General features: G+C 34.5%; 1 protein-coding gene across 14 annotated transcripts in view; it reads right to left on the bottom strand.

Moving 5' to 3' along the window:
- Positions 1–17,222, bottom strand: part of GPHN (gephyrin) — a 651,195-nt gene that overhangs the window by 311,498 nt on the left and 322,475 nt on the right. For all 14 annotated transcript variants that reach the window (XM_055088534.1, XM_055088535.1, XM_055088537.1 and 11 more), the window contains one exon: positions 5,808–5,902. In XM_055088534.1, the coding sequence (XP_054944509.1) occupies positions 5,808–5,902 (95 nt within the window). The remainder of the gene's footprint in view (positions 1–5,807; positions 5,903–17,222) is intronic.

Here is a 17,222-nt window from a genome sequence, read left to right as displayed (position 1 = left end):
AAATGTGAGTGGGGCATAAATTACAGATTTGGGGAGCTTATATGCTGAATTTTTGTGGGCAGCTCAATTAGCTACTGGGACTGGAAGTGCTAAACCTAGCTGAGTAAATGTCCCAAGGTCACATGGATAGTAAATGCTAGTAAATGCTAGGATATAAACTCAGGGATCTGATTTTAAAAATACAGCTCTTTTTCTGTTGGTGTTGACCAACATAGTAGAACCTTAACTATGGCTCTGTCTCCTACTAATTGTGGACAGAAAATCAAAGAGTGACTACCTGAGAACTCTGAACATAAACAATAGCAGGCAAACTGGGGACTGGAGTCAGAACTTGAGTCAATAACCCTTAAGGGGGCTAATTCCAGTTACAAAGCTGTACTACTGCGATCGTGATGGTGCAAGCACTAGAACCCAGTGAGAAGACCTATCTCTCTGGCTAAAGTGTAAAAGCTTGGGTGAGAGGAAGCTCTGTTTTTTTTTTTTTTTTCCCCTTTTCTTTTTCCTTTGCCCTGAAGGTGGTCCAATTGTGTGGAATTGCATAATAGCACGGGGGACTAATACTCTACAAGAAATATCATCTATTCCCAGTTCCTTTAGCCAGAAGTTATTTTTTATAGAGTATTAACTGGGAACTGCAAAGTGTAGGGAAATTCTTGGAGAGGAGAGAGCTGGAGAAGGCAGATTCCTTAATTCTGCGAATGAACTGACACAAGTTCCAGGCTCACCGCTGAGCTAAGCACATGTAACAGACTCAAAGAATTATAAGAAAGGCTTTTAAAAACATAAGTAAGATATACTTCACTGCCCACATCTCAGGCTAACTCCTGAATGGTTCATGTGCTGGGCAGACCCAGACAGTATAGCAAAGGCTGAAGTACCATCCACATAAAGTGAGACAGAATTTTCAATCTGAATCCAATCAGCTTAATTCCTGAAAAAATTAACGAAAGAACTAACTAACTAACTAACTAACTAACTAACTAACTCTCTCCAGAGGATTTTAACAGCACGGGGGACTAATACTCTACAAGAAATATCATCTATTCCCAGTTCCTTTAGCCAGAAGTTATTTTTTATAGAGTATTAACTGGGAACTGCAAAGTGTAGGGAAATTCTTGGAGAGGAGAGAGCTGGAGAAGGCAGATTCCTTAATTCTGCGAATGAACTGACACAAGTTCCAGGCTCACCGCTGAGCTAAGCACATGTAACAGACTCAAAGAATTATAAGAAAGGCTTTTAAAAACATAAGTAAGATATACTTCACTGCCCACATCTCAGGCTAACTCCTGAATGGTTCATGTGCTGGGCAGACCCAGACAGTATAGCAAAGGCTGAAGTACCATCCACATAAAGTGAGACAGAATTTTCAATCTGAATCCAATCAGCTTAATTCCTGAAAAAATTAACGAAAGAACTAACTAACTAACTAACTAACTAACTAACTCTCTCCAGAGGATTTTAACAGAGTCCAGAGTCTTAAAAGATAATACTCAAAATGTCCAGGGTACAATCCAAAATTACTCAACATAGAAAAGAATCAGGAAAATCTGAGCACTTCTCACAGAAAAAGAAAATCAACAGATGTTAACTCCAAGGTGATTCAGATACTGGAATTGTTAGAAAAATAATATTAAGCAGCTATTATAAGCATTCTCCTTTTGAAATAAATACAAAGATAAAAATTCTTAGCAAAGAAATAGAACCATAAAAAAGCAGCTGAATAGAAATTTTAGAACTGAAAAAATACTGTATCTGTAATTTTAAAATGCACTGGAGGGACTTCCACGGTGGTCCAGTGGTAAAGAATCTGCCTTCCAATGCAGGGGACACGGGTTTGATCCCTGGTCGGGGAATTAAGATCCCACATGCTGCAGGGCAACTAAGCCCGTGTGCCACAACTACTGAGCTCGTGCGCCTCAATGAGAGAGCTGGTGTGCTGCAAACTACAGAGCCCACGTGCTCTGGAGCCCACACCACAACTAGAGAAGAGAAAACCCACACGCCACAACTAGAGAGAAGCCCGTGTGCCACAATGAAGAGCCCATGTGTAGCAATGAAAGATCCTGTATGCCTCAGTGAAGATCCAGCATGCTGCAACTAAGACCCAACGAAGTCAAATAAATAAATAAGTAAACAAATATTTTTAAAAATTCACTAGATAGGCTCAAAGGCAAAAATGAAGATGAAAGAGGAAAAATGTCAGTGAACTTGAAAATAGATTAATAAAAACAATCTGAAGAATAGAGTAAAAATGAATAAAGAAAGTGAATATCAGAAACCTGTGATATGTTATCAAAAGATGTATAATTCATATCACAAAAGTACCAGAAGAAAATGAGAGATTGGTGCAGAAAAAGAAAAATCTGAAAAATAGCTAAAGAGTTCCCAAATTTGGTTAAAGACATAAGTTTACAGATTCAAGAAGCTCTTTTAACCCAAAAGGATAAACTCAAAGAAAACCACACGCAGATACATAATAATCAAATTGTTGAAACGAAAAATAAAGAAAAAATACTTCAAAGCACCCAGAGAAAAAAATCATACATATAAGGGAATATCAATTCAAAAGACTGTGGATTTCTCCACAGGAACCATGGAGCCAGAAGAGAATAGAGTAACATTTTTTTAAATGCTGAAAGGAAAGAATTGTCAATCCATAATTCTGTATCTAGTGAAAATATCCTTCAGGAATAAAGGTAAGATAAAGACATTTCCAGATGAAGGAAAGCATTAAAAGGTTCTGCCAGGGGCTTCCCTGGTGGCGCAGTGGTTGCGCGTCCGCCTGCGATGCAGGGGAACCGGGTTCGCGCCCCGGTCTGGGAGGATCCCACATGCCGCGGAGCGGCTGGGCCCGTGAGCCATGGCCGCTGGGCCTGCGCGTCCGGAGCCTGTGCTCCGCAACGGGAGAGGCCACAGCAGAGGGAGGCCCGCATACCACAAAAAAAAAAAAAAAAAAAAGGTTCTGCCAGCAGACTTGCTCTAAGAACTAGAACTCTGAACAAATAACAACACAGCAGTGATCAACACTTAAACTTACTATGAATCAACTGTTCTGAGCACTTAAATGGACTAGTTTACTTAATGCAAGGCTGGTACTACTAACATCCTCATTATAGAGATGAGAAAAAAAAGATGTTCAGTAGCTAGTAACACAGCAGGAATAGAACCCAAGCAGTCTGAGTTCAGAGATGACGCTCTTAACCTTTACTTGATGCAATCTTCCAACTTACTTGTACAAAAAAAACTGGAAAACTGGAAGATATTAAGTTAAACAAGCAGATGAAAACCATTTAAACAGATTTAGTAATTTAAAAAATTATTTTTATTTAATGCTGCTCTCTAGAGGTAAAAAAAGGAAGGCAAGGTACCAACCTGATGCATTACTTAACCTTGAAAAAAAATTCTATTACAGCTAGGATGAAACACTGAGTTAACAATAGTAACCATAACAAGAAACATTTTTTTGAGTACCTACTATGTGTCAGAAATTGTTTTGGGGCTGAGAATATAAGATGAATAAGATAAAGCTGCTGTTCTTAATACAAATTTGGATTTTACACAAATTAGGTAAAACAGACAAGAAAGTAAATAATTACAATATAGCACGTGTTATAATAAGCATATACAAAGCCCCAAGTACATACAAGGTAAAAACGCTAAACAAAGGAAGCATCAATCTAAGCACGGCTGTTTAAAATTTTTTTTAAACGATTTGAAAAGCACCAAAAAATAAACATTAAAGGAAATAGTCCACAATTCCCTTTTCCATAGCTCATGCCAACTACTATCTCTGTTTCAAACTTGTAAATAAACTCTCAGTTCAATAGGTAATGAACATAAAGAAAAGCCAGAAGAATCTGGCTGTGTATACCATGTGTATATAGAATCTGGTTGTGTATACTATGCTGTGTATGCTTTAGTTTTCAAAGCCTTCAGCCTAAAGATGATGGACTTATTCCAAAATACTTAAAATCAGCTCCTGCTAACTTATTTCCCATTCACTCAGCAGTCCACTGCTCAGTAATTATGCCGATTCAGAAGGTAGAGGAGAAATTAATCCAGAAAAATCTTTCAATAAGGCAAAAGTGCTATTTCTATACTAGATCAGGAAAGCTATATTCAATTTAAAGAGTTACCTTAGCAGTTGTAAGGAACAGGTTCTCCAGATAAACTGGGGATCCTGAAGTTAAGGACCATTTCTTACTTTTCTTTCCATACTTATACTCCCTAATGGTTAATACAAGGCCTGGCAAATAAGAGTATTATTATGTCTGTTGAATTAGATTTTTATTATAAAATAATTAACAAGAGATAACGTTTAATTCTTTCTTGACTATATTCCTTGAATGCCAAGAAAGAGTTCTTTTATGTTCAAAGACTACTACTTAATTCCATAGAGAAAAGGGACCAAATGTGACCTTTGATCTCCTACGGTCAGGTAATATAAGTAAGGGTTAAAAAAAGAACAGCATAAAAGAATCAATGTGAGTTCATTAAAGACCAGCATGGACCTTTAAATTCAAAATCTCTATCAAGCTACTTTAGTTCTTTTTTTTTTTTTTTTTTTGCGGTACGCGGGCCTCTCACCGCTGCGGCCTCTCCCGTTGCGGAGCACAGGCTCCGGACGCACAGGCCCAGCGGCCATGGCTCACGGGCCCAGCCGCTCCGCGGCACGTGGGATCCTCCCGGACCAGGGCACGAACTCGTGTCACCTGCATCGGCAGGCGGACTCTCAACCACTGCGCCACCAGGGAAGCCCTACTTTAGTTCTTTTTTTGCTCTTATTAAAATGAAATGTTATAATATAGTATTTGTAACAGGAAAGAAAATACAGTTAACTAATGACCCATTCACATTTCCCTGTAGCTGTGCTTCAAGTGGCTGACATTTATGGGATACAAACTTAGTCTAAGTAACAGAAAGAGCATTATAACTCATATTCTATGCATTCAATAGATATATTTACTTTTATATTCATATTGCACACAGGATCAATAAATGGCTATAAATAATGATTGTGAAACCCTGCAATTATAAAGTTGCTGTGTATTTTCTAGATTGCTCTGAAATCAACTGTATTAATCAATGGTCATTAAATCAACAGATTCTCACTAAGTTGATATTTCTGTCTTTAATGTAAGTGATGTATGTTGTTCTCATTAAAGGGGATTTTAATCTAAGAATTGCTAAAATAATAATAAATAAATAACTAAACCGTCAAATTGAGGATGGATGTCACCATCTAGGTCAACAAAGGCATAGTTTTAAATATACTAATTTAATAAACTAGTAATATATTATTGATTGAGCTTCTTTTCATGACCACACATCAATATGCCTATTTACAAATTGAAATAAAGCTCCTAACTTGTAAAAACTTATTTAAAAAGACTCTACTGCTTAGTTTTACTAAATTAGTATTTAATGACAACTAAGGGAAATTAATTGATGATCATAATCACACAAAAAAAGAATATTTTACATCTTGATAAACTGGACTCTTCTTGGGGTTATAATTGATAACTTTTAGCAGTAATACAATATTTTCTAAAAGTTTCAACACAATATGCAAAAACAAACAAACAAACAAACAAAGAACTTGAAAGAAACTGTGGCCAATATTTAACTAGACAGGAAAGAAACTGTGGCCAATATTTAACTAGACAGGATACTGAGACTCATAACTTTGGGAAATAAGGGGGGCAAAATTAAGTGGTATGACTGGAGTTTCTTAGGTTTATCAGTCTATTGTAGTGATTAGTGGTATGGAATTAATTTTCTTTGCAACATGTTGGTGACTTTCTTACCTAGAGAGCATTCCCAGAGGTGTAACATTAAGTGATCCCATCAGCATTGCCAGGGCCATCCCTGGCGCTTCCCGTTCTATTACTTCTTTTGTGGCCTGTAATTAAAGATTAAATAGCAGACTGAGTGAAATTAACCAAAAATAAGGAAGGCAGAGTAGTAAAATTAACTTAATTATAAATCATGCTATCTATAAACCATACTTAGTAGTTCTCCAAATATTTTTTTAAGGCATCAAGACTCAATTCTTTGGGACCACTGAATAAAAGCTGAGGACCAGAACATCAAGGGAGCTTTTACATTAGCAGACCTTTCTTATTCCTTACAATTCAGAAGTATTTAATAGAAATCTCATCTTGCCTAATAAACTATATTTTAAAATGAAGCCTCAGATTGCTATAACAGCTCAATAGATTTTCACAGAATAAGAAATCTGGGTAGTTTTCTTTGTCTATTACTCTTGAAATAATTAGTCCGTAAAAACCTGAGATCACCTTGTATCTCTCCTAGCTCTATGATTATATGATATAATAAATGGAACTCAAGAAATCATCCAGTCAACTTTCCCCATAAATTGGGTAGAAGAAAAACTCTAGATTTACCATTTCCATATCTTCAATATAAATGAACTATCTGATTGTTTTTAAAAAAGAATTAATGAAGTGATAGGCTTTAACTATATAAAAGAAGTTTTAAGATAGGACATTCTTAAGACAAGTGTGGTTAAACCTCAAATAGGGTACTGAAGGAGGCAAGAAAATTTCATTTTCTAAAGGTCAATGAAAATAGGCATATATTTATCATAATGTGATGGTAAAGATATGTTTTAGGCTAAAGTTGCGAGTGAAACACATGATTTAATCCATTTCTAATCCTCTTTCTACATATGTAGCAGGTTACAATATCTGGGAGCAACACAGGAAGAAAGCTTGCAAAATAAAGTATTACAGTAAATAAGAAGAAAGGCAAACAAAATAAAAAGTAAGTTACGGAAAAATATAGTGAAAGATTGATAGTTCAATATTCCATTAGAAGTCGAGTGATCGTCCTAAGTAAAATCACTGCTCTAGGCAAAATTTAGGTTGGTAAATGTCTCATCTAGCCTAATAACCTAAATTTTAAAATGAAGCCTCAGATTGTTATAATAGCTCAATAGATTTTCATAGAGTAAGAAATCTGGGCAGAGCAGATAAAATGCATCAAGTATGTGTTACATGCCAGTTGATGTTATAAATAAACTTTTAAGATGCATATAAATTAGTTAATCCCTTATAATTATATAGAATAAAGGATTACTGGAATTGATGTAATCTACTGGTTCACTGAATCCCAGCATAATGCAATATTTAACAATGTCAGAAATTTTAAAGGAAAATTAACACTACCATAATGCTTTTTAATAAAACCTGCTTTAAAAATAAAGGGCCAGGGCTTCCCTGGCGGCACAGTGGTTGAGAGTCCGCCTGCCGATGCGGGGGACGCGGGTTCGTGCCCCGGTCCGGGAAGATCCCACATGCCGCGGAGCGGCTGGGCCCGTGAGCCATGGCCGCTGAGCCTGCGCGTCCGGAGCCTGTGCTCTGCAACGGGAGAGGCCACAGCAGTGAGAGGCCCGCGTACCAAAAAAAAAATAAAAAAATAAAAAATAAAAAAAAATAAAGGGCCAGCAGGAAGGAGAAAAGGACATTCTTAAATTTCTAAGTTTGGGAGTTAACTACTTTCATTAAAATATCAATATATAGCTGAAAATTGTTGAGCTAGTGTTATATATAATCTATCCCATGTTTTCCAAATTTAATAAATCCGACATGATTTTGAGGTCTCCTGAGAAGAAACACTATTTCCATGTTGAAATTGCTTCACTGAAGTTTACAACTTCTTCTTAGGGACCCTTAAAATCTTAGAGCCCTAAAAATCAAAGGGATGTTACTGAGAACAATCTTAAAACAGCTCTTTGTATAGGGTTAATATTGATTTCATTATCTGTTTGAAAAAGTCACCTAAGCAATGCCTGACATTTAATGAATTTGGGGGTCCACATAAAGATGATATACTCCAAAGTATAGAAGCACACGTTATTTAAGGACAAAGGAAGAAAATATCAACAGAGAAGTGACAGAGGAAGTCTTTCACTTACATACTGCAAAGCACAGCATTTATCCATCCATACAACAAATACTTATTAAGCACCTACTATGTACTAGGTGGTATTCTATGCAATGATGTTGCAGTAGTGAGTAAAACTTGTAAGAGTGTGTAAACTCACTGCTATCTAGTACATGAAAAACTCAATTGACAAATTACATATAAGAATTACCTAAAAGAAATGTAATTCATTCATTTTTTGAGATCCTCTAAAATATACCATTGGATTTGGCCAGACCACAGTGGTCTACCTGAAAAGGCTCATCCACTTTTAAAAGAATTGTTTTACTGGACTTTGCTTTTATGGTATGCAGGTGGATACAATTAAATGGCTCAGTGAAACTAATATTTATTTTAGCGAGTATTTGAGACCATTGCTCACCACACTGTACTGAGGTCCTCTTTAGGAGGACCTGTAGGAGAAATTTCCTCTTAAGTATTACAACTAGGAGTGGGGTACACTTCTGTGATACCAGTTTGTTTTTAAAATTATGATGACTGTGAATCAAGTTACCCTTGAGAAGAGAGACAAATTTATGAATATTTTTTTAGTAGGCTTACTGAATACAACCCAATTTCATCTTATTTTTCCTTGCCCTATTTTTCCATATTTATCTTATTAAAAGTTCTGTTATGTTTTATGTATTTGGCTAAACCATCTTAAATACTTTTTAGGGTATTAGTAAATATAGGGATAATAGATGGATGAATGAATGTATGTATTCTTACACAGGGGTCTTCATCTTTTTCCAAACATAATTTAGGGAGGACAGTTAATTCTTTCTGAAGACTTTCTAGACAATGTTGGCCTATAGACATAAATCTTGTACAGCATAGAACATAAGAGGAAAATATATATTGTGGTGATGCCACTAAAAGGCATTGGTGTTGACGGGTGAGTGAGGAGGGAGACCCTCTCTAGGACTGGACACAAAGCAACCCTTTTGCTACATATTCCTAAATAATGCACAAATATAGTCTTTCTTACATCTATATCAAACATATCTTTTCCATAAAACATAAGAACCATTCTATTTACTTTTTATTTTCTCTTCCGTTTGGTATAGCAAAAAGATCACCATCTGTGAAGTCAGACAATACCACCATACAATTAAGGTCTGGAGAGTAAGGACTGGATCTGTTGAAGCACCTACCATAGTGTCCAACATACAGAACGTGTACTCAATAAATATTTGTTGAATAAAGGAGTGAATAAATGAACCAATATAGGCTTGAAACCCAGCTTTATCACTTAGTTGCTCTGTGAATTAGAACAAAATACTTAATCTCTCTGAGCTTCAGTGTATTTATGAATAAAATGGAGCTAATAATAAAGCATACCTACATTTTATAAGACTTAAATGATGTAAGTAAATCACCTAGCATAGAGTAGTATTCAATACATGTCAATTTTCTCTATGCCTCTGCTTTCCAATTGTTACATCCTTGCAGTTTTGATTATACCAGTTAAAGAAGAGAAATAATACAAAAATCCAGAAACCAAACCTGGAAACAATGGTTGAGAACCAAAGATGAGGGGAAAGAGAACAGAGAGCAAGAACCTAAATGTATGAACATTGACAAGTTGGAGGCAGGAAGAAGAATACTGAAATAATGGTATCTAAAGGGAAGAAGCAGCCAAATGAGATGGAAATTGGAAGATGGACAGGAGGGCAAGAGCTGGGTGAAAACATCTGTAAACTGTAAATGGAGAGGTTCAACTAGAAGGCAAAGAGCAAGAGAATAAAAGTTAGTTTAGAATAAAATGAGAAAAAACTATCTGTCTAACTTACTAGAAAATCCAAACAGAAGAGTGGTTTTAACAAATGTAGGTTTATTCCTTCAATCATATACATTAGGATGACAAGCACAGATAAATGAAGGTTATCAATACTTGTTAACAAGTAGGTAACAAGCAATCATTATCAATGGACTATTCATAATCAATGGCAAAAAAAGATGCCATTAAAAGTTTGAAATCCTTTTTTCTTAATTAGTTTCATTCCGTTTCCCACTTTTAAAAAAATAAATTATTAATTTGATTACCAAATTCTTTTTTTCCTTGAGCAATAGTAGAAATTTATATTCTTACTTCAGATATAACCTTTTTTGGACTAGTAAATTCCAAAATAATGAGGTTTAACCGGATTTAGCTATACTCTTTAAATAAGACATTTTATTTTTAACTTCTAAATACTTTCTAAACTTTGAAGCTTACAATCTCCTATGCAAAATCAGTTATTGTGATTTCTTCTTTTACCCTTGACACTTTGAAGATAACATGAAAGTCAGAAAGATGCTTCAAAGACTACTCAAGTTGCAAAACAGGGTGTCATAAACAATGATTCTATAGCCCAGGGAACTTGTCAGTGAAGTTCAGGTCCATTTTTAACCTTCATAGGAAAAATTACCTTAAAAAACGTTATTGCTAAAAGTCAGTGATGTTTAAGTATGCGCAGGACACACAATAGTTAAAAGTAAATGTGCAGAAATTTCTTGTATGCATGGTGGTGGTGAAAAATCACTTAGTATAGTGCTTTTACTTATTTTTAGTAGACATACTTTTATTAACAGGTATAATTTATGCATTAATATTTACATGCTTGTTACTTGACCATGTAGATTTAATACAATTTCCTCCTAACAACTACTACAGTGCCCTCTGCTGATTAAATAATCTTAAATAACAAAGACTATCTTTGAAACACTATCTAATGGGTACTAATAACCTTGTTAAGCTATCAAGGTGGGATATGATTAGAGCAGTGGTTCTCAAACTTTAGTGTGCATCAGGATCTCCTAGAAACCTTGTTAAATGCTGAGTGCTGGGCCATACCCAGAGATTTTGATCCAGAATGTCTGGCTAGGGTCTCAAATTTTGCATATCTAACAAATTTCCAGGTTATGCTTGTGATGCTGGTCAGAGGACTACACTTTGAAAAGTAGACTGCAGATAGAAGGAATGAGGTAGATTAATGATAATGTACACAACTTGTTCTCATATTCATAATCACCTTATATTCAACTTTGTAAAATAGATTGAAATAAATGTGAGGATCCTTCATCGGAGCAAAATATAGACCTAGTGAGGAGATAAATTAGGTAAAAATAGGCAGTTTAATGCCAGCCAATCAAACTTTCCAGACTCTATCCATTAACGTCAGCCAAGTATATTTTCTTGACTCAAACACATAAATTTTATTTTACACTTTAATAAAAGGTTATAATAAACAAACAATTCAGATCTTGTCCCTATAAGTATCCTATGGTACAGAGAAGCTATCTTTAATATATTTTTTTCTCAGGACTATATATGATGAATAAAATTTACATAGATGACTAACTCATAGGGATGTTCAAGGAACACCAGCTATAAATTTACTCTTTTCTCTCCTCATTTAAGAAGCAGAGCAGAGTGGAAGTAAGAGTCGCAGTATTGTAAGGGCAGTCTTTAATTTTTTCCAATTAATTAAAAACATTCATACACAGATTTTGTTAATTTTATATTACTAATTACAAACACCTTTCAACTAATCATGTCATTGTATCATAACAGTGTGACTAAGTGGTTAAAGACTACTGCTACAACGAAGAAGCTGCAACTAAGTAATGAAAATAGTTATTCCAGTTTTACTTGAGAGATATGAATGCACTGGTAATGTATTTCTCTTCCTTGGAGCTTTAGCCTTCTTAAATATTTACATCTTTTTCCACTCTTGGAAGAAGTAGAAAGCTTTTCAAAATGGAGATACTCCATTTTGTATTTCAGTTAAAGTGGTACAATATTTAAGTAAGATCTGGTTATAATGAAAGATCAAAGGAGACAGTATAATTATAGAGAAAGAAACAAAAAAATAAAAATTTAAGTACTCCAGGCAATTTCATCATCCATTACATTCAATGAAAATGTACTCTGCAGTGAGCATGAGATGCTGAGTGAAGAATCTACTGTCTGTTCATCTCAACACTTATTAAATAACCAAGTTGAGTATATGTATAACAGTGAGTACTCCAAAGTTTTATAATTTCTTTACCCAGTGAGTACTTTTTAATATTATTTTCCTCATGTATCTAAATATTGATAGTCAAATTATCAAACAAAAAATCAGGGAACTCAAATGAGTGAATTATTGTTTTATAAGAGATTTTCACAAGAATAGCACTTATCTTTATAGTCTACTTATAAATTGTACTACTTTATATCTCATTCCAGGAAAAGGTGAGAAAATAGTGGTATTTCTATGGATTATTAGCATTTTTATATATGCATTATACTTTTATTCATTTTTGGCACTTTGTGAAAAATAATAAAGTTCTCCTTTATTTTAGGTTGTTGGTTACATGTCCTTTAATCTATAGAGAAGAAAATGTTATTCATTCATGTTCTTCAAAAGTTGATATATAGATATGGAAAAATATACTGTTTCTCAAATCTGAAGAAAGATGAAGTAGAAAGATGATCCAATTTGAAATTGTACTGAAAGGCTGTTGTCTGGTCAGTTAACTGGTGAATGTATAACCCAGCTTCTTTATTCCAGCTACTTTGGAATTTTGTTTTTTTAATGTGGTTCGTGGTGTATAATATAAGTAGAAACATAAGAGCTACCTAAAAAAATCTATACATTGTATTTCCACTCTATTGATGGTCATACATAATTACTTGGTTTACTTAAAGCAGTGTAAGTTTTTAATGTTCATATAACAACGTAATTTAAGCCATTCTTAAACATCTTAATTGAGAATAAAGGAAATAAGCTCCTACTTTAGACTTACAAATACTATTTGCAAATGACTCACTCCCAATTGATTTTAGAAAATCTAAAACTTTGCTCTTTTGCCTTAAGATACAATAATTCTCACTGGTGGCCTCTTTAGAAAGTATCCACATTAGAAACACGTAATTATCACATCTGAAGTTCTCTTGCAACAAAACTAGATTCTCACCAAAACAGACACATGTGAAAAAGTGAGAGGAAGAAATAGGTGAGGTAAAGGAAACAGAGTGAGTGGAAGAACTGCTAAGAAAAGAGAAAAACCAAAAAGAGCTCATTCTTATTTTAAATATTATTATAAGGTGTTGCATTTTGTCTTCTCATACCACCTTCAGTTTTAAAATTACAGGCCAACTGGGAAAGATGGAAATGAGTACAGGTACTTCCTAAAAGCAAAGAAATCCAATATTGCTGTTGTCTTGCAATAAGCTTAACTTAGTATAAGTTCCAATAGTAAAGATGAGAGAAAAACCCATACACATTAAGTATTTGGAGGCTATGACATGCTGTAGCTTGAATTAAATAACTTGTTCTCTTACGGTTTTGCTCATCTAAAGATGGATTTTAAAGCTACTAACCTCTCACTTCATGATCAGGCTTTTTATTCATCATCTATAACCTAACAGTCCTTCATTATTCACATATTAAATAAATATAAGCTTTTGTTCTTATGCCTCCAGAAATTTATCTATCTCTCAGTTTTCCATTTGTAAAAAGGGGGTAATAATATTTGTTATCCATCTTATAAAACTAAATTGTTAACACAATAAAGCAATTTTAGTTAACTAAAAGGATGTCATAATATTTATAATGCTAGTATGATAACATTATATACAACATAAATTTATAATGCTGTGAAAAAGCTTTTATTCCTCTTATTGCACTGGAGAGCTAAACATGAATACTATTATTTAGCAACATAATTTAATAATAGGAGAAATATTCACATCAGAATGTTTTCTTTATGGTGCCTTTCTTCCAAAACATCTATAGATATTCTCTGTTTAAACACAACATATGCCTATATTACATAATACAGAGGAGACATATTTTATTATCTTTTTGTAAGTGAAGAAATAGACACACTAATAAATTCTATGAATAATGCAAAGCCACACAGTAAATCAATAAAACTTAGGCCTGTAGACTCCAATTCCAAAATTAATCCATTAAATCTATTATATGTTTTCAATTGACAAGGTATTACACCCTATTCAGACATAGGAAGGATCTTTGTACTTTGCTTAAATGCGACTGAACATAAAAATGCTCAGTATCATTCCTAACACGTAGCAAGTGCTTAACAAATGTTGAATACTATGATTTGTACTAAAACAAAAGTCTAAAGTCACTTATGTCATACAAGTTGCTGTAATGGACTACAGTCAAAGCAGTTGTGAAAATTGAGTAGTTCTACCAGAAGCAGTACAGAATAGAAGTTATGGGCACGTTTATTTTAGAATGTGTGTGAATTACCAGATGTCTGAAGAATGCAATATGCTAGCAATAATCTTGAAAACTTAATGAAGATTTATCAAGAAACAGCAGTTCTGGAGATACCAATGACCAGGAATATAGCCTTGGACATTACCATAAAACCTCCAAAGTAAACTGGGAAAAGAAAATGAGAAGATTATAAATATATTTTGAAGAAAAAGAACTAACAGCACCTCCTGCATTTATGCTTTCACCTAAGTCCAATAGAAAACAGCTATGTAATTACATACTTAAGCAAAGATGAAAAAATATAAGCAAGTATCCATAACTACTTGTGGTAAATAAATTGTTCAAATTGGTAAGCCAAATAAGTTTATATAATTTTTAAAATTTCCATAACAACCATACATTACAAATTAAGGCTGTGAAAACAACATCAGCCTGACAACAAGTCAGAATGGACTTAGACCCAGGATGTTGTAAAATAGGGGAACGCAAAGAGGCAACGTTTGACTCAAGTTAATGCTCTGCTGCTCATGCTAAACAGAAGGGTCTTATCATAATCACTTAAAATCAACAATACTATACTTTATAGTAGAAAAATCTACTTTGCAAGAGTCTCTCAAAAAAAAGAATGAAACATAACTCAGTGAGTTACAACCTGGAAGACATATAAAAGGAAGAACACATTATTTATTAAATAAAATTGATATAAGTCAGATGAAAGAAAATCTTTACCTTTATTATAATGGAAGAAAAATCTCTTTAACAAGGACTTAAAAATAATGAGGCTCAATTTTTAAAAACTATTCTAAAGAGTTGCAGCTATCCTTTGCCAATGAAAAAGATAAAACTGTAGGAATGCAAAAAGATCAAAAAACTTCTTAAAAAGTTAAATAACAGCTCTTATATACACTCGAATTTGAAAGATAAAAGAAATATTTTATTCTATAATTATGAGATTCTTCCATGGAATCATAACTTACATATTTGTGTGTGTGTGTGTGTGTGTGTATACCCTTGTGTATACACACACATATATTTTTTTGGTAAGGAACTTAGAGCTGATATCTTAGAATCAGGATAATTTAAGCTCTGAAGATCACAAACTCTTTTCAGAACATCCAGACTATGATGCTTAGAATAAGGTAGTTCACTGTCCAAATAAAGCCTACGTTGCCTTCAAGTCTGAGATTTAGAAGTTAAAATAGAGTCCATCCTGGAACAAAACAATTACACTTCATAAAACTGAGGATAATGTACATGTGTGTGTACACACAAGTACATGTCTTAGAATTGGAGTTGAGTTCTTTAGGTTAGGGCTGTAAGTAACTGAACAGTTGACTTTATTAGGGCAGCTGGTGGGAATGGGGAGGAAGAAATTGGTTCTATCTACCACCACTAAACAAATCCCATCACCTAGTCAGAATGAGTAGAAATGACCATTTCTACTAACACGCAAACAACATACACAAAAATACACACACACACTCCTGAGGCTGCTCATTTACAACACTGCCTCTTTCAATGCTACCTTGATGTTGTTCATTTTAGCCCAGTTATATGGTTTAGAAATTGTACCCCTAAGTGTAGCTCAGCATATGGTAGGCCCAAACCAAATTCACAAGAATCAGCAAACAAAGGATATAAAAAATTCAGGTTTATAAAACAAACCTGAAAGATTTGGTAACCAGATAGGTAATTATGAACAGTTAACTCAGATCTTCTCTTCACATAATAAAAATTAAGTATCCAAGAGTAGAAGGTGCCCAAAGTAGGAACATTAACTGGGGCAGATGGAAGTTGACATTTTGCTCAATCAATACTGTAATAGGAAGGGCAGACGTCTATACCTAACCAAGTTTGTCTCTAGAGAAAGGAAAGAAAACAAAAAAATAGGTGGGGATATGGAGAGTGGCAACATTAGATTCTGTCGTGTCCTGGTTTCCCAGAAGAGTCTTTGTTTTTTCCTTCTTCTTCTTTTTTGAACACACGTTTCCCAGAAGTTATCAGACTTTTTAGAATTTTCTGTGAATAATTTTCAGATACCACCACTTCTGCAAATTCCCTATTTTTTAAAAGCTTTTTATGTTACAACATGATGGGTCCACTTAAGGAATATTCTCCTTAATCTTTCTGACCTGTCTCTGATCTCCAGGAGCAATGACAAGAAAACATCAAAGAGAAACAGTAGTTGTTTAAACATCAAAGAGAAACAGTAGTTGTTTAAACTTAAAAAAGAATGAAATTATAGTATTAATGTCCAGCATCTCAAAATAAATGTGGCCTAAATCAATCAGGGCAAATGTAGATTTACTCTTAAAATTATTTATTAAAATGGAGACTAGGTCTGAGTTGCTCTTGTGTCATTGGTAGAGGTAGGTTAGGAAGCTAAATAAATAGTAATTAACAGAAATCCAAAACATTAAAGACTATTTAAAGCAGTAAAGACTATTTAAAGCAAGGGAGGGCTTCCCTGGTGGCGTAGTGGTTGAGAGTCCGCCTGCCGAGGCAGGGGACATGGGTTCATGCCCCGGTCCGGGAGGATCCCGCATGCCGCAGAGCGGCTAGGCCCGTGAGCCATGGTCGCTGAGCCTGCACGTCCGGAGCCTGTGCTCCGCAACGGGAGAGGTCACAACAGTGAGAGGTCCGCGTACCAAAAAAGAAAAAAAAAAAAAGCAAGGGACACACTCCTGGGCATATATCCGGAAAAGACAAAAACTCTAATTTGAAGAGATACGTGCACCCCAATGTTCATGACAACAGTATTTACAATAGCCAAGACATGGAAGCAACCTAAATGTCCATCTACAGAGGAAGGATAAAGATGTGGTATGTGTGTGTGTGCATAATGAAATATTAATCTGCCATAAAAAAGAATGAAACATGGAGAGACCTAGAGATTATCATACTAAGTAAAGTAAATCAGATAAAGACAAATATCACATGATATCACATATGTTGGAATCTAAAAAAAATGATACAAATGAACTTATTTACAAAAACAGAAACAGACTCACAGACATATTGATAGAAAATAAACTTATGGTTACCAAAGGAGAAAGG

The sequence above is a fragment of the Physeter macrocephalus genome, chromosome 11 (genome assembly GCF_002837175.3).
Source record: "Physeter macrocephalus isolate SW-GA chromosome 11, ASM283717v5, whole genome shotgun sequence".
Lineage (NCBI taxonomy): Eukaryota > Metazoa > Chordata > Mammalia > Artiodactyla > Physeteridae > Physeter > Physeter macrocephalus.
This window is presented reverse-complemented; position numbering and strand designations above follow the sequence as displayed.